General features: G+C 39.0%; 1 protein-coding gene across 1 annotated transcript in view; it reads right to left on the bottom strand.

Moving 5' to 3' along the window:
* MRC1 (mannose receptor C-type 1) overlaps positions 1-21,874 on the bottom strand; it is a 113,241-nt gene that overhangs the window by 25,575 nt on the left and 65,792 nt on the right. Inside the window, exons 13-23 of the mRNA XM_002717356.5 lie at positions 20,808-20,935; positions 20,199-20,286; positions 18,856-19,000; positions 16,914-16,955; positions 15,581-15,744; positions 14,224-14,291; positions 12,932-13,032; positions 12,101-12,243; positions 11,583-11,697; positions 7,614-7,780; positions 5,485-5,587 (exon numbers count right to left, since the gene is read on the bottom strand). Coding sequence (XP_002717402.1) covers positions 5,485-5,587; positions 7,614-7,780; positions 11,583-11,697; positions 12,101-12,243; positions 12,932-13,032; positions 14,224-14,291; positions 15,581-15,744; positions 16,914-16,955; positions 18,856-19,000; positions 20,199-20,286; positions 20,808-20,935 — 1,264 coding nt within the window. The remainder of the gene's footprint in view (positions 1-5,484; positions 5,588-7,613; positions 7,781-11,582; positions 11,698-12,100; positions 12,244-12,931; positions 13,033-14,223; positions 14,292-15,580; positions 15,745-16,913; positions 16,956-18,855; positions 19,001-20,198; positions 20,287-20,807; positions 20,936-21,874) is intronic.

The following is a 21,874-nucleotide window of genomic DNA, read 5'->3' as shown; positions in this document are numbered from 1 at the left end:
GTGGAAAAGAGTATAGTGGCCCACCAAAAAGTTAAAAACAGAATGACCCTATGATCAAACAATCATATTACTGGGACAAGGGAAAAGAAATCGGTCTGTAGAAGAGACATGTGCACTACCACGTTTATCACAGCCCTGTTAATAGCCAAGAAATGGGAATAACTTAAATGTCCACTAACTGATAAATAGAAAAGAAAATGTAGTACATAGATATACAAAACGGAATACCATTCACATATAAAAAGGATAAAATCTTGTCACTTGAACCAACATGGATGGACATAATTATGTTAGGTGAAATAACCAAGCACAGACAGACTAGAACCAGATGAATTCACCCAGACTAGAACCACATGAATTCACCCATATGTAGAATCTAAAAAAGTTAATCTCATGGAAGTTAAGAGTATAAAAGTGGTTACCAGAGCTGGTACTGAGTTTTAGGTAGGAATAAGGAATTCTGGCATTCTATTGCACAATGAGAGATTATAGATAATGGTAAGGTCCTGTATATTTTTTAAAAAGAAAGAAAAAGAAACAGAGAAAGAGAGAGAGAGAGAAGGAATTAGAAGACCTGAGTTTGAATATTTTCATCATAAAAATGATAAATGTTTGTGGCAACAGACATGTTATATCCTAAGTGGACATTAAATAATCTATACACATATGGAAACTTTATATATGTACAAATGTACATCAGTTAAAATTTGAAACAAATGTTTTTAAATGACAGAAAAAATTTAGAAAAAATAAATGAGAAATTATTTCTATGTGGCTAGATTCCAGAGAAGTTTTTCTCTTACATATTTTTCTGTACTTTCTAAGCAAAGAAAATGTTTTATATTTTCTCAAATAGTGCTTCTTTATTCTAAGTTTTCTAGGGAGAGAGATGCATACTTTCAGAGGTTTTGAAAAATGCAGGAAACTACAAGGAAGAAACTAGAGTCACCCATAATCTCACTATCTGCAGGTAACTAGTATTCGTATTTTGATTTCTGTAGTCTTCCTTAGTCTTATTTTTAAAGAGGGGTTGAAAATGTTTTTGCATAATTTATAGTTTACAAGATTTTATATGCTGTTTTTTTTTTCACTTTAACATTGTTCACCTGTCCTTGTCATGAAAAATTTTCAAAATATTTGTATTTGTGTCAATACATTCTATGACTTAAGTTTACAAGAAAAAAAGATTTTAAATAAACTTTCAATCATAATTTACTCCTATAAGGAGCTTCCCTCCTTACTCAAAGTGTAGAGGAATGAGGGTTGGCTTTGGCCTTACTGGTGGCCCAAGATCCCAGGGCTGTGGGGCAAAGCCCAGTGGGCCCTTGATAACCATGGGAGAACTGGTTCCATAAGCACTACTGCCTTGGCCTTGAAGATAGAAAACCCATGGCTGTTAAAGACCTTCATACTAAACGGCACAGTGGGGGAGGGTGTTTGGCACAGGGGTGAGGAGGATGCTCACGAAGCCCACATCCCAGGTTAGAGTCCTTCAGTTCAAGCTCTGGCTCAGCTTCTCATCCCAGCTTCCTATTAATGCATAACCTGGGAAACAGCCAATGATGGCTTAACTCCCTGCCCCCAGTGAGAGAGCTAGACTGAGTTTCCAACTCCTGCAAACTCAGCTTGGCTCAGTCTCAGCAGTTCTGGATATTTGGGAAGTGAACCAGCAGATGAGAGATCTCTCTGTCTCTCTCTGTCTCTTCCTATATCTCCCTTTCAAATGAATAAAATTTTTTTAAAAAATCCTAAATAACAAAATGGGACAATAGGGGAGGTACTCGACAAAATGGTTAAGCACTGGTTGGGATATTCACATCCCCTCCCAGTTCTAACTTTCTGCTAATGTGCACCCTGGGAGGCAACAGATGGTGGCTCAAGTAATTAGATCCCTGCCACCCAGTTGGGACTAACCCTGGCTATTTCAGGCATTTAGGAGGAAAATCAGTAGAAGAGAGCTCTTTCAGTCTCTCTATTTCACTCTCACTCTCTCTACCTCCCCTCAAATAAATATTTTTAAAATAATATTTAAAACAATAAAATGTCATAGTATTTGTATGTAAGCTCCACCTATCCTCCTGAATACTTTCTTTTGTGTGTGTGTGTGTGTGTGTTTTATTTCTTTTTTTTTAACTTTTATTTAATGAATATAAATTTCCAAAGTACGATTTATGGATTACAATGGCTTCCCCCACATACCGTCCCTCCCACCCACTACCCTCCCCTTTCCCACTCCCTCTCCCCTTCCATTCACATCAAGATTCATTTTCGATTATCTTAATATACAGAAGATCAGCTTAGTATACATTAAGTAAGGATTTCAACAGTTTGCTCCCACACAGAAACATAAAGTGAAAAATAGTAGATGATTTTTTTTAAATGATGATGAAATCAGATCAGACCTATTGTCATGTTTAATCCCAGTGAGAGTCAAGTTGGGAATTGACAATTTCTTTTTTTTTTTTTTTTTTACAGAAGATCAGTTTAGTATACATTAAGTAAAGATTTCAACAGTTTGCACCCCCATAGAAACACAAAGTGAAATATATTGTTTGAGTACTCGTTATAGCATTAAGTCTCAATGTACAGCACATTAAGGACAGAGATCCTACATGAGGAGTAAGTGCACAGTGACTCCTGTTGTTGACTTTACAAATTGACACTCCTGTTTATGGCATCAGTAATCTCCCTATGCACCAGTCATGAGTTTCCAAGGCTATGGAAGCCCTCTGAGTTCTCCGATTCTTATCTTGTTTAGACAAGGTCATAGTCAAAGTGGAGGTTCTCTCCTCCCTTCAGAGAAAGGTACCTCCTTCTTTGCAGACCTGTTCTTTCCACTGGGATCTCACTCGCAGAGATCTTTTGCCAGAGTGTCTTGGCTTTCCATGCCTGAAATACTCTCATGGGCTTTTCAGCCAGATCCGAATGCCTTTAGGGCTGATTCTGAGGCCAGAGTGCTATTTAGGACATCTGCCATTCTATGAGTCTGCTGAGTATCTCACTTCCCATGTTGGATCACTCTCCCCTTTATTCCATTGGTTAGTGTTAGCAGGTACTAGACTTGTTTATGTGCTCCCTTTGACTCTTAGTCCTTTCATTATGATCAATTGTGAACTGAAATTGATCACTTGGAATAGTGAGATGGCATTGGTACATGCCACCCTGATGGGATTGAATTGGAATCCCCTGGTATGTTTTTAACTCTACCATTTGGGACAAGTCAGCTTGAGCATGTCCCAAATTATACATCTCTTCCCTCTCTTATTCCCACTCTTATGTTTAACAGGGATCACATTTCAGTTAATTTTTTTTTTTTTGACAGGCAGAGTGGACAGAGAGAGAGAGACAGAGAGAAAGGTCTTCCTTTGCCGTTGGTTCACCCTCCAATGGCCGCCGCGGCCGGCGCGCTGCGGCCGGCGCACCGCGCTGATCCGATGGCAGGAGCCAGGAGCCAGGTGCTTTTCCTGGTCTCCCATGGGGTGCAGGGCCCAAGCACCTGGGCCATCCTCCACTGCACTCCCTGGCCACAGCAGAGGGCTGGCCTGGAAGGGGGGCAACCGGGACAGAATCCGGTGCCCCGACCGGGACTAGAACCCGGTGTGCCGGCGCCGCTAGGCGGAGGATTAGCCTAGTGAGCCGTGGCGCCAGCCACATTTCAGTTAATTTTTAACACTTAAGAATAACTGTGTATTAATTACAGAATTAAACCAGTCATATTAAGTAGAACAGACAAAAAAACTACTAAGAGGGATAACGTATTAAGTTGTTCATTAACAGTCAGCTCCTGAATACTTTCAATCATCTCTGCATTGCCAATAACAATAATGCAAGACAAATGCTATGTAAGTCATTGGTATTTTGTATGGCTTAGGGAATAATGACAAGAAAAAAATCTACATGTGTTCATTATAGGTGTTATTTCTCCCTCTGTGTGTGTGTGTATGTGTATATATATATATATACATATATATATATATATATATATATTTGACAGGCAGAGTGGACAGTGAGAGAGAGAGACAGAGAGAAAGGTCTTCCTTTGCCGTTGGTTCACCCTCCAATCCGGCGCGGCCAGCGCACTGCGCTGATCCGATGTCAGGAGCCAGGTGCTTCTCCTGGTCTCCCATGGGGTGCAGGGCCCAAGCACTTGGGCCATCCTCCACTGCACTCCCTGGCCACAGCAGAGAGCTGGCCTGGAAGAGGGGCAACCCGGACAGAATCCGGTGCCCCGACCGGGACTAGAACCCGGTGTGCCAGCGCCGCAAGGCAGAGGATTAGCCTAGTGAGCCGCGGCGCCGGCTTGTATCTTTTCGATCCATGACTAGTCACATCCACAAACGCAGAACCCATAGATATGGAAAAGCAACTCTATAAAAAGAAAAGTGACACTATCTGGAAAGCTTTTGGATTGAAAGAAAGTTGGAATTTTTGCACTATTGTTAATTTATCTGAAGAAACCCGAAGCAGTTTTCAGTCATTATCATAAGTTGAAATTAGTTCTCTGATTCTCCAGGAAGTGTAGAAAAATCTCTGAGATCTGGAAGAACAAGTACCTTCTACTTCTAGCTCAAACCCCTCCTCAAGAGCTGTGACAGCAACCTTTGCAATCCCAACCCTCACTTCTAGTCTGTGTTTACATTCTTCACTCTTTTGTGGAGCTAGACATTGTTATTCTAGTTTCAATAGAAACTAAAATGTGTACAACTCTAATATTGATTCTCAGTGAATATCCTCATGCGTTCTTTTATTTTCATTTAACTATAGGGTTCTCCAGGTGAAAAGAGAAATTCAAATCAAGTATCAACATTTTAAACACAGAATATAGAACAGAAAACAAGCCGTATATGATGCTTTGTGCCAATGTGTCTCAGGTTTTCTGAGTTGAACTGAGCTTTTCTGACTCTGACATTTAAAAAGGGCTCGGGGAATGGGCATTGTGGCACACTGGGTTATGAGACACTAGCATCAAGTCACACACTGGGTCAAGTCTCCACTGCTCCACGCTTCCCACCCAGCTTCCTGCAAGTGTGTAAGGGAAGGCAGTGGATGATGGCCCAAGTACTTGAGTTCCTACCACCCATGTGGGAGACCAGAATGCAGTCCCTGGCTCCTGACTTCTCCCTGACCCAGATCTGGCTGTTGCAGCCATTTGCAGGTGAATCGGTAGATGGGAGAATCTCTCTCTCCATTTCCCTCTCTCTGTATCACTCTTTCAAATGAATAAATAAATCTTTTTTTAATGACCCATGTAAGCAAATATCCTAATTTTCTAACAAAATCAGTCTGCACAAAATTTTCTAGTAATGCGTGATGGCGCATACTCATGAATAAAGTATAGAAAATACCATTCATTTTGTGTGTCATAGGTTCACAAGGACTAAAGCAGGAATCAAACAGATTTGCTAATGTACAAGGAAGTGGCCATTATAAAAGTGCATTATAAAACCTAGCTCTTCCAGGCAGGTGCAGTTTGGTAGAACTTACCAGAAGGTGTCTGGCATATGTAGCCTTGCTTACTGTCACAGGTGTCATCCATCCATTTCCCTGCATCCCTTGATTTCCCTCCAATAATAACAACACAGTCTGCCTGTATATTTATGGTGAAAGAAAAAGAAAACAAGCATGAATCAGAAATTATTTAAATCAATCACTAATAAGCAAAAAATTTAGTCCCCTCAATTTCTGAAGTGCTAAAATTGTAACAAAACATTATCTGTGTTTTGTTTCCATTTTTGCAAAAATCAGCTTTATATATTTACACATGTGAAAAATCTAGGAATAATGTTTTTAAATTAATATTGTATTCTCTGGATAGTGAAATTACAGATCCTTGTTTCTTGGTGTTTTTTTTTTTAATTATTTCTGTTTCTTTCTGCTAAAAACAAAATGTGAAATAATGAAACTGTTAGATACACGTAAAGTTCACCTCTTGGAGTAAGTGTAATGCCCAGTGGTTGAGATGCCCATGTCCCATATCAGAGTGCCTGGGTTCAGTACTCAGCTCCAGGCCCTGACTCCAGTATCCTGGATATCCAGACCCTGGGAGGCAGCAGTGGTGGCTCAAGCAGCCGAGTTCCTGCCATTCACATGGGAGAGACCCGGATTGAGTTCCTGGCTCCTGGCATTAGCCTGATACAGTCCTGGCTACTGTGGGCATTTGGGGGAGTGAACCAGTTGATGGGGAAGTTCTCCCTCTCTGTCTCTTCCTCTCTATCTCTGTTTCTCTGCCTCTCAAATAAATAAATGAAGAAAAGTCACACTCCATTATACAGTTTTTTAAAAATTCACCTCTGGGCATTAGTTTTTCTGAACAAACCCCACTTCATTCCCTTTTACTTTAACCTCTTCAGTCAGTTTTCAGCCCTCATTTATGTAATGTGGGTCAAGGAATTTCTCTGAAGGAAATAACTTACACATTTCTCAAATGTATCTACTCTATACCTAGCTACCAAATTAATTGCCATTAAAAATGTCAGTTTGGTCAGATCATTTTTCTATTCAAAATCTTTTTTTCTTTTTTTTGCTGCAATCTGGCCATGTCCAAACTCTCTCATAAGGCACATGAATTTCTCTAAATTCTTCCTATCTTTGAAGCTCATTTGTACTTCTTTTCTATATAAAACTCCTGCTAGATCCAAAATCATTCTCTCCTATCCAAACACACCTTGTGACCTTTTCTTGAAGACTTGGCTCACTTAGCATTGCCCTATTATCCTCTTATCAAGTTCCTCTAATTATTAGGTTTTATGTGTCTTGATAAAAATGCTTATAATTATTTTTCATATTCTCTTCCTCTACCATGCCATGCAAAGGCAGTGACTTGCATAAAGCATCATGGATAGGAGTCACCTTAATGGATCGCCCCATTCCCTAGTGACTTTCTTCACTCCTCACTGCTGGAGGATTTTATAGCTGATTCTGTCATTACACTTTCATTTTCCTGCCGTCCTCTCGTGTAAGCCTTGTAGTCAGTTAACAGGTAGCTCTTTCAGGGTATGAACAAAATCTGACATTTTTCACACATATCACAATCCCTAACATGATGTGTGACTTTGATAGGTTGACTGTTCAATTATATACAGGTGAAAGTAGTAAATAGCCAGATAAAAATAGTAAAATCAAAACACAATTGTCTATCTCTTAGGTTAATGTACAAATACACTTCCACAGTGTTTAGCACATAGTAAGTAGTTTAAAAATAAATGTTAGCTCAGTAATGGTCATGATAATGCTGATGGTATCTTTAGAAGTACTGAGAGCTTCCAAAAGTACACCACAAGCACTCCAACAGCTGCAAGCGATAAGGGGAAGCTGATGCAAAGGAAGTTGATACTTCTGGGGGTAAATGTTTGTCCAGATTACAACTTAGCCTCCAAAAGGTGCTGGCTTTCCCACTGCCTCTCACTACTGCCACTCCCTTCACGGGGAAGAATTCTTGGGCGGAATTTAAGCCTGTTTCCTTAAGGTCGGCTCTGTCTGAAACAATTAAATCTGAAAGGAGAGCCCAGATCAAGACATATTCTGGTAGATTTCTCCCAGAAGATTAGTCAATAATATGATGACTCTAGGCAAGCTAACAGCATAGAGAGAGGTGACTTGAAACTGAGACGTACATCTTCATAAGACAGACTGCTTCTTCTTCCACCAGGAAAACCTTTCCCCCAGTTTGTATAATGAACTCCTCGCCCATCTGTCCAAAGGAACGTGTGCTCAGAATTGACATCATTCAGCCCAGTCCAGGCATTAAAAGTGGAGTCTTTCATATGATAGATAAGAAATGCTGAAAGAAAGTTCAGGAAATAATTTTAAAATTGGGGAGTGACAATTCAAAATGTTGAAAACATTCAAAATATTAATTTCCAAATACTGTGCATGTGACACATGTCTTTATCCTTGTTTAAAAGCATATACCACGAAAACAAACATCCTAACCTTAGCCTTCTGCTTTCAGATGAGCTTTGGACTTTGACAAATTCCTTACAATAAAAGTCTAGGATCGGGCCGGGGCTGTGGTGTCACGGGTAAAGCCGCCGCCTGCAGTGTCGGCATCCTTAATGGGTGCTGGTTTGAGTCCTGGCTGCTGCACTTTCCATCCAGCTCTCTGCTATAGCCTGGGAAAGCAGTAGAAGATGGCCCAAGCCCTTGGTCCCCTGAACCCACATGGGAGACATGGAAGAAGCTCCTGGCTCCTGGCTTTGGATGGGTGCAACTCTGGCTGTTGCAGCCAACTGGGCAGGGAACCAGCAGATGGAAGACTTTCTCTCTCTCTCTCTCTCTCTCTCTCTCTCTCTCTCTGTCTCTCCTTCTCTCTCTATGTAACTCTGACTTTCAAATAAATAAAGAAATCTTTTAAGAAAATAAATAAAAGTCTAGGTTTCATCTAGGCCACTGCAGACAGTTCTGCCCTGTCCAAGGGCACCAGGTCAAGGGGATCGAAAGAGGCTGAAGCTGAGTCCATGCCCCACTCTCCAGTTTTTAGCACCCCAATCTAGGGTGTGCTGCCTACCATCTTCAAGAAGAGGCACATTGTTCTCATTCATAAATCGTCATCCTATGGATCAGCAGCTTCTGATTTTTACAGTGGTGGGGAACTTTCTCCTGCCAAAGGACCACTTATTTGGATATTTATTACATCACTGTAGGCCACATAAACCATCAACCTAAAAATTAGCCTGCTGTAGATTTACTAATCTCACGTCCTGCCTGTGGTTACCTTGCCAGAGCCAAACCAAACGATCACACAGGCCTTTTATACAACCTGTGGGCTGGATGGTCCCCATACACGGATGATTATAACTAATGGGGAGTAGGCTCTTAACCTATTTGTAAAAAAGAAATTGAGGTGCTGTCAATGATCAGTAGTTCAGATTGCTATTCAACTGGGGTTCCTTCTATGTAGGCAACTCCTAGGGATCAGTGGCCAGCCGCTTGGTGTGCTTGGGCCAAGAGGCGTCCTGATGCTAACATGCTCACACCACCGGGTGGGAAGATTGACAGAAATTCAAAGAGCATAGAACGAATACAGCTTCTTGGTTCATTATTAGTTCTGTGGCACAAACACTGGTAAATACCAAAAGCTGTAAGAGGTTTAATTATGAGGGTAATTTTTTAAATTTCATGGAAATTCTTAGTATATTTCGATGCAAAAAATAAAATCCATGCATACGAAGAGTCTTTGAAATGATTATGAAAACATGTACAATGAAAAAAAATCACATAGATTTCAAAGAAATAAAAATACACCAAAATGAAGTTACCTTTATTCTCTTTCTCTAGTTTAGCCCATCCCCATGCCTTCCCTAGCAGCTGCCTACTTTGGCCACTGAAAGTGTCATTGCCTCCCAGGAAGATGAGCATCTACACCAATTTGCAAATGTTCATGCTTAAATAAGTCTTCTGAGTGTAAATAGCAAATAGGATGAGGAAGCACTGAGGGTCACTAATACATAATGCAAATTACGGGCTGGTGCTGTGCTGCAGTGAGCTAAGCAGCTGCCTATGATGCTCGCATCCCATACTGGAGCGCTAGTTCAAGTCCCAGCTGCTCTGCTTCTGAACCGGCTCCCTGCAAATGCATCTTGGAAAGCAGTGGAAGATGGCCCAAGTACTTGAATCCCTGGCTTGAGCCTGGACCAGACCTGGCTCTTGCGGCCATTTGGGGACTGAGATCCTAGATAGAAGGTCTCTCTTGATACACAACTATCTGTTTATTCATGAACACACTACTCCATGGAAGGTCACTGCTATATGCTTTTTCTTTCTGTAGAGTAGTAGAGGCAGCAACCACCTAGGTCAGAGATTTACCATTTTCTCAAGGAACTCAAGGTGAAATAATAATAAATCTTTCTTCTAACATTCTTCAGAGAGAAGAGAATGGGTAGATATTTATTTGGGTTTTATTTCTTAAATAAGATCATAACTTTTGCCTTATCCCCAAGTTGAAATGAAATGTGGAAAAGCTGTACCCGCCAATATTCAGCTCTGACTTTTTTTTCTGCCAACAACCACAATAAGAATGCAACAACGTATGCCTGCTTTGCCAGGAATAATGTTATTTTATCTGAAAATTGTTTCCTTCTGCACTTCTCTATTACCTAGGTTATAATTCCATCGTGCCAGGAATCAGCACTTTGTGGTTAAGAGAGGAAATCAATTATTGTGTTTCTGTGCTGAGTAGCTAAGCCCGAAGTGTTGAAGGCCAGTTAGAGAAATGTGAGTGTTATGTCCTTATACTGTGTGCCATGGGTTGACCCTTTTCTTTCAGTCTCTGGCAAGCTGCTGAACTTGTCAGACGTTCTCAGCAAAAGCAGGGTTGATTTATCGTACACTGTGTTCTAACAGAGCACGCGGCTGCCTTTGTAGACTAAAATAAACATCTGGGAAAGCAGCGTGCAGGTTTCTGGTATCTTTCTTCTTTTTTTATAGGTTTTGAGACACAACACTTTTATTAGTAAGTTATTTGGGAAATATAAGACTTTCAGAGCCAAAAGGAAATTTACAGAACATCCAGTCCACCTCTCTCCTACAACATTCTCATAAAGGGTATGTGTGGGCATCTTCCACACTGCACACCAGCCACTGTGTGTGACTCTGTAGCATCTAGTTGAGAACTTCCAGCTGCAGTGTTTTCACAGCTTTCAGAAACCTGATCTCCCTCATGAAGCAACCCAATGGACCATTTCCAGCTGTTAGAATGGCCTCTTGGTTTTGAACCTAAATCTCTTTCCTTGCAACTGCTACTAGAACTGCTAGTTCTAGGCCTTCCTTCGGGAGCCATTCCTTTCCAGAATGATCCTTGAAAGTCCACATCCTCTTTTCTTAGCTGCACAATCCAAGGGTCTTTTCAACTCTTCCTGGCTAGCAGGAGGGTGGTTTCTAGACACTTCCTCAGTTTAACCAGAACTTCCTGCAGTTGGGCAACATCCCCCTTAAAGTGCAAATCAGAAATTAACCTAATACCCATTACTGCACAGGCAATGCTGAAAAGTCTGTGCAAAGTGGTAAGTGCCTCTCTTTTGAGAAAAATACAATGAATTTTACAGTCAGTCTATTCTCCTTCAGTATTCTTCTTTGTACTCTGGCTTATCCTTCCATTGTTATCAAAAACATTTTCTCATTGTGTTCAGCACATCTTTGCAATACCAGCTTTATTTCATTACAACTTATATGATTAAGTGATGAAAAGAGCAGTCAATAGGAAATCACTGATTTTCCATTTTATGCTTGGAGCTACTCTTCTTCGGCTCTTGATTTGGTGGAAAGAAAATGAGATTTAAGCTGGACAGAGCTAAGTTTTCATCTCAACTCCAATGCTTACTTCCCAAGCGCCTTGAATTCGGTGCTCTCTTGACACCATTTCCCCCTTCACAGAGGAGTTGTGACAACAGAAAGGGACTTTAAAATGCCAACATGGTGCCTACAACTGAATAAAGTCCTTCTTAGGAAGTGTTTACTTTTTTCCCCTTGCTAGTTTTACCCTGAAAAACAATGACAAAATCCACTTAGCTTCAGCAATATCTGATCATTTCAGGGGACAAGTGACCTATTGAACTACATCATCAGTTATAAAATGGCCCACATACCTTGTTCCTTTTCATTGTGTATGGAAACCAAATTTCCGCCAAACCCTATGCAAGCTTTTCGTGCATCTTGCCAATTTTTTTTTTCTTCTTCAACAAATCCAAAGATCTTGAAACACTGGAAGAGAAGGTAAAAACAAACAAAAACAATAGCAATTATCTAAAGACAATGATGTTTGCACTAAATAAATCAAAACCAAATCAATCAAAATGAGGAGTACAACTAAAGATAAATTTTCTCACAACCAAATAAAATTTATTTTAAAAATTAAGTTAGTTTAGTGACCCACAATCTTTCTACAAATTTGTAGTCTCCCTTGAGATAAGGGGTACATCTATTGGATAATATCTCAATTATGCTCTCAATTTCCACTGAGGCTGTATCATGGGAATCTTCACTCATTGGTGCCAAAAGTTTCCTAAAGTGATGAAGTAGGGAAAGGCTCACATTGGGTGGACAGAGTCACATTCCCACTCTCCAGATCGGTCTATGCCAAGACTGTACCTAATTTTTCTAGTACCTTGTTATTGTAAAAATTCCAACCTTCCTTACAACCACGTGGGCCTGGAGGCACAGTAGGCATAACTGTGGCATTGATGCTGCTGTTATGTCGCTGGCAAATGAAGGCATTTGGATACCCACAGTTAATGTCATTCCAAAACCCTGGCAAAGAGCAAAATAGTTATATTAGATATACATATTTATGTTTAAAAATATTTACTCTTCTTAAAAAATTTTATAAAGATTCCCAAAAGTGAATTCGAATGTAATCAGACTATTTTTACACAAATGACTAGAAGAATTCAAGGAAAATCTTTTTGCTTTTTCTCTTAAACTAGTCACAGTTCAACTTTATATAGAGAATCCTCTGAACCAAGCATGTACCTGGTATTGAAGATGTATTAGCTAGATAATTTATGATAGCTAAATTAATAATCTAATAATATCTAAGCTTTATATATACCAAACATACTTTGTGTTTTAGAATATCCTATTCAATTTCTTAATGACAGAAAATTCTGTCTTTATGCCTATTTTACAGAATAACAGAAGCTACAGAGAAGACAGTGATAGATAAACAAATCCTGGATATCCTCCTCAAGTCAGAACCTGAAAATATGTTTCATCATTCGGGAGGAAATGAGAGGACTGCCTATGTCATTTATTAGTGTAGATGTTAAGCAACCATTCTTACAAATTCAACATTTGTGCTGCAAATATCAATTCCCCCTTATTCTCTCTCCTTTTCTTGCCTGACCTAAGCATACAACTTGCTACTTGCATCCTAAGGATGTAGAAAATGACACATCACACCACAAAGCAGATTCCAGAAGATTTGTGTATTGTTTACCTGAATTTGCATACATAGTTACACAGTTTTCATCCTCATTTGCAAAATTGGGTTCACCTGTGGCCCAGGACACATAATCTACTTTGCTTCCATCCATCCAACTGAAAGAAAATTCAGGCATTTTGTAACAATTTGATGATTAGAATAACTGGCTGCAGCCTAGTGTTGGGAAAGGCTAGTCAATCAAGAGGGAAGAAGCACAGGATGCTAAGTGACCAGATTGGGGAGATCTAGAGAGACTGGCAGGAAAGCCCCAAGAGTGGTGCCTACTAGGGCCCTCTACAGCAATTTGATGCCCTGGCTAATCTGCTTTCTTTTCTCTCCTGGAACAAACCACCTTTAGACAAAGTGGATGAAAAATGAAGATCCCAATTACTCTGGCTCTGGGCCAGAAGCAAAAATCTCATAGCATTCCTTGGACATGATTTCCACAAAAACAAAAACACCCATGGAGAGGCAAAGGATATAGAATTTCTCATTAGGCCATTCTCTGATTGTGATGTTTACTCTGGTTTCTAGTAAGCTGGCTGGGCCATGCCTATTTTTGTAAATTATAGAAATTCAGAGACTGTGAGAGCTGGAAGGAGACCAAGGGATCATCAAATTCGACTCTCTTGTTTTAGAGATGGTAAAACATATTACTTAAAGGAATAGCAATCATTTCTGTTCTTTAAAAATAACAAGCTTGAGTTGAGGTCTCCATTGTTCAAAGATGGAGCTTATGAGGCTAAGATGTCTGCACATGAGCCAAAAGGCCACACTTGCTCTTCAAACCCAGGAGAATATGTGGATCAATGCACAAGGAAAGAAATCCCCAGAAGGTACCAGTTTCCTCCCTCCCACACAGCTTTCCTTGGTCCCTGTAGCAAATGGAAAATAGAACAAGCCTTTTATTGAAAGCAAAGTACTTCATACAGATGAGCGAGTACTTCACAGCAGTGCTGCTCAACAGTGGTGGGGTGCCCCAGTAAAGGGTTTTTGGGTTCTGGGCATCAACATTAATACAGATGGGAACTCATTTTCAAAATAAATTCAGTATTTATAACTGTCTTCTGAGTAGATGACCTACTGATGACTTTATGATATTATAAAGCAAAGACAGGTAATGATTTGAAAGATTAAATCCAATTTTGAGTTGAGAATCATAATGTCAAAATATTAATAGTATTACTTTTAAATTCTTTGAGAACACTGTAAAATTTTTTTAAAATGCATTTAGTAAAACAAAATAACTCATAGGCATCTACAAGATCACTATCCTAAGCAAAATTATCATAGCTTGATTTACTTACGCAAACTTTTTATCCAAGCTGACCAATAAACCAATAAAATATGCTGTCTGTGCGTCATTCCTGTTTACCTAAAATGTGGAAATTTACATGTAATTTAATTTATAATCATATAGTAAGCAAGTTCTTAAATAACACCTGCATATTAACTAGGTAATTTATTTGGAACATTTATAAAAAGAAATACGTGTAGAAATGTTGTTATATATTCTAAGTGATATTTTTATGGAAATAAAAGGAAAATATGCACATAATTTAACAACCTGCATTTATAAAGCAGATACCTTAAGTCGTTCTCTGTGCTTCCAAATATCTATAGTAGTTAGGTTGCTGAAGATGTTATTGAAAACAAAAGTAGCCAATTGGGATTACACATCAAAGGAAAGACTTCATATACACACACACAAGTGTACTTCAAAAAATTGTGAAAATGGAATTAAAAAATACAATGTAATGTAAAAAATACAATTTAATGTAAAAAAATTTTGAAATCTATGCAAATGAAAGGGTTTCAAAAAGTGTGTGGAAAATGGATATGAGATTAGGAAGGATTTCAAAATTGTTTTTCACCAAAGTAAAATTATCTTCTAATTCCATTTTCCCTGAACTTTTTGAGGTGTTTTCACGAATATGTATAAATATATATACTAAAATACAATAAACACATATATTTGTGCAATACTAGAAAATACCCTGAGAATTTAAGAGCAAAGAATATCCACAAAGATGTTGGTAAGTCAACATTCTGGTACCTTTGTAATCAAACAGATGCTCATTCTTTCAGCACTGATCCATTTCCTTTTGTCTGCTTTCCCTCTTACCTCCTCTCCAGTAACCAATGAGGATACCATGACGATTTTTAATCAGAAATACATTTAGCCACAAACTCAGAAAAAATACTCTATACCTACAGTGATAGTTGATCATTTGAGTACAACCAAGAAAGGCTTATATGAGTAATCAAGCTGTACTATCGGCTAGTGAACAATTTGGCCCAACTAAGATTTCTAAATGAAAACCAAGCCATATGACACAGAAAAGGCTCAGGACTGATTTCTAACAACCTGTTAAGAATGACAATCTTCGAAAATAAAATTAGTGTTCTGCAAGCCCTTAAGCATGGCTCCTCAGAAAGTGTAGACTAAAATCTGTTTGGGGTTTTTCAGTTCTGCACTGAATATTCAAACAACAAAGCCTACGTTCTGCCGTGACCTCCCTCTCCCCAGCATTCACATTACTATCCTGACCTCAGGAGGTTCAAATTCAGCACTCATTTTGAAATTGTATCATGAGATATCAGTTGCAGACACTTTTTTTAGCACGTCATTATTCCATTCTTAAAAACCAATCATATTCTTACATATTTCCAAAGAAACTTCTTTTCACTTTCACTTTTAATAGAAACAAGATCACCAAAATTCCTCTTGCAAAATGCTCGTGCATTGTCCATGGTTTCCTTCTCTTTGCTAAAATAATACTGATAATCTTTGTAAATGACCCAGCCATCTTCAGTGACTGGTGGATCTGAAAATTAAGAGAAAGGGGGCAAATTTTACTTAGACAAATTTAGGAATGTAGTATGTATGGTACACAAAAGTGAAAAGTACTAATCAGCTGTAGCAGAGATACCTGCCACCCCGAGAGCCCAGAAGACAGAATGTCTATGTCAAATACAGACTGAATTGTGTGAGGCCACACACTCACTTTCCACCCACCATGTCAAAGTAGCCGCATTACCTTCCTAAGTTCCATGAGTCTTTATTGGGTTAAAAAACTCCCAGTGCTACATTCATCAGTAGGAAAGCACAGCTGGAAGGACTTAGACACATGCACCCAGGATGTTCTACCTCTAAGAGGGCATTATAAGAAATCAGATTTCCCAATGTAAGAAGGAACTTTCAACAGATGGACATGGGTCCTTCAGTGCAGGCTTGGAGCAATTCACACACCACGTAAGTTCCTAAGCCCTCTTCCAAACCATAGGATTCTAAGGTTCTGTGCTGGAGGAGACTGAACAGGGCTCCCTAAACACAGCCAGGTCCTAATCTGTGGGATCCATGAATGTCACCTTATAATGAAAAGGAGGCTTGCGAGTGCAATTAAGGATTTGGAGAGAACAAAGTTATCTAAGTGTGTAATAACACATGTACTTATAGAATGGGTAGAGGGATTCTTAACTGTGTAAAAAGAAGCAATGTGAAGCAATATGCTCCATTGCTAGTTTTGAGGATGGAGGCAGGGGATATGAAGCACAAAATGCAAGGAATGTAGCTCTAGACACTGATGAAAGCAAGGCAATGCATTCTCTCCCAGAGCCTCTAGGGGAACATGGTCCTGCTGCCCTCCAGATTTGGGTCCAGTGAAACTGATTTCAGACTTCTGACTTCCATAACTGCAAAAGAATAAATGCATGTTGCTTCAAGTCACTGAGTTTGTTACGGCAACTATCTGCCATTGACCATGGGCTATAAAAGAAGAAACTTGGGCCCTTAAGTTTAATTCATGATCCCTTGAGAAACTGTACTATGAGCATATGAGACTCTCCCTGCAGGAGAAGATCTAACATTTCATGGGAGTCTCAGAGATATTCAGAACTTCTGCTCACTAATTCCTAGAATAAGTCATTTTTGAGAAGGGAAAACAAAATAAAACAGAATTCCAAAGCAGATATCAGAAAATGAGGAGACACCTACTGTCTTGAGGAGCTGGTGTTGGTTCAGGTTTTAGTGTTTGTCCTGTAAAACAAGAGGAAATTAGGTAAACATGTGCTTGAAATTCTGCTATCGGGGGTCTTTCTATTGTCACTGTTTTCATGGGCCAGTATTGCTAACAACTTAATTGTTCTTTCTCTTTATTCCTCTCTTCCACTCTCCAATCCATTCATACTGTTCTGGAGTGGAGAATGAGGGAAAAGAAAATTAGGAATTTACAGTTAAATAAATGAGGTACAACGATGGCCACCAGAGATGGAAGATGATTTTCAGGCACAAGAAATCTCACATGAAGAGGGGAATAAAAAAACATGAATTTTAGAATCAGGAAGCCTAGATTCAAATCTCAAGCAGGGTTTAAATGGTTTAGCTTCAATTTTGTCAACTACCAAATAGGTAGGGTAAAATATGTGAGTTATTGGTATTAAGAAGGTGCTCAAGAGAAGTTACTTTTCTGGTTAGACACCTTTGAAATCACTTATAATGTCATATTTGAAACTGATGTATACTATTTACAAAATATGAAGAGTGGGCATTTGGCCTGAGGGTTACAACGCTGGTTAAGACACCTGCATCCCATATTAGAGTACCTAGGTTCAATGCCCAACTCTGCTCCTGATTCCAGACTCCTGCTGGTTCAGACCCTGAGTGGCAGCGGAGATGGCTCAAGTAGTTGGATGACTACTACCAGTGTGGGAAACAGGGATTGAGTTCCCAGCTCCTGATACCAGTCTGGCCCAGTCCCAGCCATTTGAGGGAGTGAACTAGTGAACAAAACCTTACTCATCCTCTCTCATTCTGTGTGTGTGTGTGTGTGTGTGTGTGACTCTCAACAAAATAAAATGTTTTAAAATGTTAAAGGATTTATTTTCTTCAAATAATCTTATTTTAATTAAATGTATGTTTATTAAAATCTAACCAAAATATTCTTCTTTCCAAGTAGGTAATATTTGGATTTGGCTGGAATCTGAGACGAGGACTCAGGTTACCTGGCTTTTGCGTTAACTTATTTAACTTCTGTAAGAGTGGAGAGACTAATAATACAAAATGAATAACACTCATGTTTGGTTACTAGACTTAAAAAAAAATCTTGCTGCCACAGATTCCTGTGTTCTGGAAACTTGGAGAGCACTATTCTAAGCAGAAGGAGTAAGGAAAATGAGCAGCCAGGCAGCAGGGGAGCAGTATGGTGTCCCTAACAGTAGAGCTGAAATAGTTGCCAAGATTCCCCAACAGCAGAGGGCAATATGGCTCCATTTATCTGCTTACAATGGGGCGATGTGTGTTTTGATTCAAGGTTCGGTTTGTTACTCGATTTATCTTAATGTAATAACCTGGATTCTCTTACCTCAAAGCCTGAGTTGGACCGTGAAACTTTCTGAGTCATAGACAATAAATAGTAGCAATGCATGTCATTTGACCTTCAATAACATGATGAGTCTAACAGCATCGGGGTCTCCAAATGGTACTTGTTCATTCTGCTGAACATGCCCTTGATTAATCAACACTTTAAACACCCATACTTGGGGAAACTTTCACCTATTTGATGACTAATGTGGATGATCAGAAAGTGAAAATTCCAAAAAAAAAAAAAATTTGCATTTTCATTACTCTACTTAAAGTGTAGGACACCCACTCACTCCTGCCACTGCAGTACATGGGCCAGAATCAGAGCAAGTTCGTGGGAACTATTTGGAGGACGTGACTCTTGTCCAGGATTCCCGGGTGGCCTTTTGATCTTCTGTTCCTTTGGAACATTTATCTCTGCTCAGCGACTTCATTCTTATCCTGTGAAATGATGGCCCCTGACAGTTCCTTTATTTTGTTATGTTGTTTGTTTGGTTGTGCTAATAAAGGGAAGATATTGGGATGTCAAGAGGTTATTTCTCCACTCTGAAGGAAAGCAGAGTGTAGGTGATCATACCTTTTTGGATCTGGCAAATCCAGTTGTTAAGGTGTTCACAGTTGATATCATTCCAGGACATACCAGGGTCAGCTTTTAGCTCACCACAAAATTCAACATTTTGATAATTATTTGGTTCTCCATAAGCCCAGTTTTCATATGAAACCTACATTAGGAATATTACATTACAACCATTAGCTGTTTATGGCTGCCCAATGCCAATTAGCTCTACAAACAGAAAAAGAGAGACAAGCTTGCATTTTATAAATCCATTTACTTTTTGCCACAATAGCTTTGCTTTGAAAGCAGAGTTTACTAACACAGGTAGAAAAGAAATAGGTTTTTTTAACATGGAAACTTTTGAAGTTCACAGGATTGCACATTGATTATTATTTTACTATTATTAAATAGAAGGGTTCCAAGGGCCACAAAAATGGGATTTTTATATAGGAAACTTTGGCAAAAAAGCTCCCTTTCTCAGTATTGGGAATTCCTAAATTTACAACTCATTCTTAAGGGATAGTATTTCAGTGTGTTGATGGAAATTTCTCTTTATTAGATGGGCAGGATAAAGATACTCTATTAATTCTCCTTACAAAAGGAAAAGGCCTATAAAATGTTGCCAATAAGTACATCAAATTTTACCAAAATGGAACAGTGGAAACAAATGGGGGCCCTGGATTTGGATTCTCCATGGAGTTTTTAATGTGGAAACACAGTCCATGGGTTTTTAAACTAAGCATTATGATCTGTTTTCCAGAAATACACATATAAAATCCAAATAACAATGTAGCAATGTAGCCATCAAATAAGCCATCTCACTCAAGCCCCTGGAAAAGATGCTGGTAAATATAAGAGGAGGTGGAACTGAAATTACACAAAATCATTTCCTGTGTTGACTAGAGCTGCTCGATACCACCAGCAAGTACCATAACTGCTCACTTCTATCCTGAGAATGGAGAAAGCTGGCAAAATCTAATGGTTATTACTGGGAACATCAAAATTTGTTTCAGTTCCATTGATCTGAAAAAGAGGCCACAAAACATTGAGTTTTTAAGAAGTTTAACCTCTTGCCCACCAATTATGCATGGTAGAATGGAGATATTATTTTGTGTAAACCAGTCGAATGACTTTTCATTTCAGTTTTTTTTTTTTTTTTTCATCCAGTCGACGATGTATAAGCCTTGATGACCAGGGGAACTAAACCAAGGCTGGGCAGGATAATGATCCTGAAATAATGCTTATTTGATACAGAAAAGTACCTCTAGCTTTCATAATATCTATCTTATCTAACTAAAACAAAAGAACACAAAATTAAACACACTAGAAAGGAAGAAAATGCTGTACCAAATGGAATTACTCACAGGAGAGCCGTCGCTCCAAGTAAAGCCCTCCGAAGGACTTCCATATGTCAGCCCCAACCAAAACAGTTCATGGTAGCTCCCGCCAGCCCTGCAACACCCAGGACACAAACAAAGCAATGCTATTGCATGGAACAAGTCCAGTAAGCTAAAAGGACTAACCAGATATGAAATTATGAAAGTTACCTCTAAAATATACGTTAGTTACACACAAGTGCAATAGATGTACATTTTGTTACAACTCATAAATATCATGAAAACAGGCCATTGTTTTTGAATAAATAATTTTGAAATATTGAAAGACACGCATTCACTTAGCAAATATATATTGAGTATCTTATACACTTATATAGAAATTCATCTCAGGATTTCTTCCTATTATTAGCACCATGCTCTAACCAACTGAGCTAACCGGCCACCCAGGATTTCTTCCTATAAAATGAAAGGATTTGGAAGTGAAAATAGACCCAGAAAGGGTCATGGATTTAGGATATAATATAGGTGTTCAAAATAACATCTTGAGCCAACAATTTCATAAATATAAGAATTTCCTCACCATCATTAGCATCAAATAGGTAAGAGAAATGAATGGGATAGAGAAAAGATACTTACGTTATTAATCGCCATATTATCTGTTGTTCCTCTTTATTATTGATACTAGCCAACTCTCCACCCACAGCTCGACAGAAATCTCGAGATTCAAACCATGTTTTCTTCTCATGTTTTCCCTTGGCAAACAGCTAAAGGTGATATGGTTTCAGAAACTATTTTACACTTCATAGATTCAAATCAAAAGAAATAATTATTTACTTTTGATGAGATTTCCTTTATAGAAAAGCAAGGTATTGGGGCCAACTCCACGGTGCAATAGGTTAATCCTCTGCCTGTGGTGCCAGCATCCCATATGGGCGCCGGTTCTAGTCTGGGCTGCCCTCTTCCAATCCGGCTCCCTGCTATGGCCTGGGAAAACAGTGGAGAATGGCCCAAGTGCTTGGGCCCCTGCACCCACCCGCATGGGAGACCCGGAAGAAGCACCTGGCTCCTGGCTTCTGATAGGTGCAGCTCTGGCCATTGCGGCTATCTAGTGAGTGAACCAACGGAAGGAAGACCTTTCTCTCTATCTCTCTCTCTCTCACTGTCTGTAACTCTACCTCTCAAATAAATAAATAAAAAATCTTTAAAAAAAATAAAAAAGGAAAGCAAGGTATTGTAATGGCCAAAACCATAGTCTTTTCTTAATTTAAAATCAATTTATGAGTGATTATTTGGGTCACAAACCTTGGAAAACCTCAGAAAACAAAACTATTTTATAGAACAGGAAAAACACATTAAAATCTTACATTTAGGCATATGGGTTAGGTACACAGCTCATTGTGAAAGGAAGGATTAATCTAGTCAAGCTTGAATAGTGCTACTGAGATATAAAAGCGTAGAAAGTAAACAATAAGAAAATAGCCTGCCTAAAATCGTGCCATAGTTTGTTATCCTATTTATCATGAACAATGAATAACCTGGCAATCCTTCAACACCAGTTAGTAGTATCTTTCAAATCTGCCTTGTCTCTTTTCCTTGTGATTGTACATCTTATCAACTAATGGAGCACATGTAAAAATAAACACTCTGGCAGAGGCGGGTTAACTTAAGGAAATTTAATAGGCTATAAAATACAAAGACTATGT

The sequence above is a fragment of the Oryctolagus cuniculus genome, chromosome 13, assembly GCF_964237555.1.
Source record: "Oryctolagus cuniculus chromosome 13, mOryCun1.1, whole genome shotgun sequence".
In the NCBI taxonomy this organism is placed as follows: domain Eukaryota; kingdom Metazoa; phylum Chordata; class Mammalia; order Lagomorpha; family Leporidae; genus Oryctolagus; species Oryctolagus cuniculus.
This window is presented reverse-complemented; position numbering and strand designations above follow the sequence as displayed.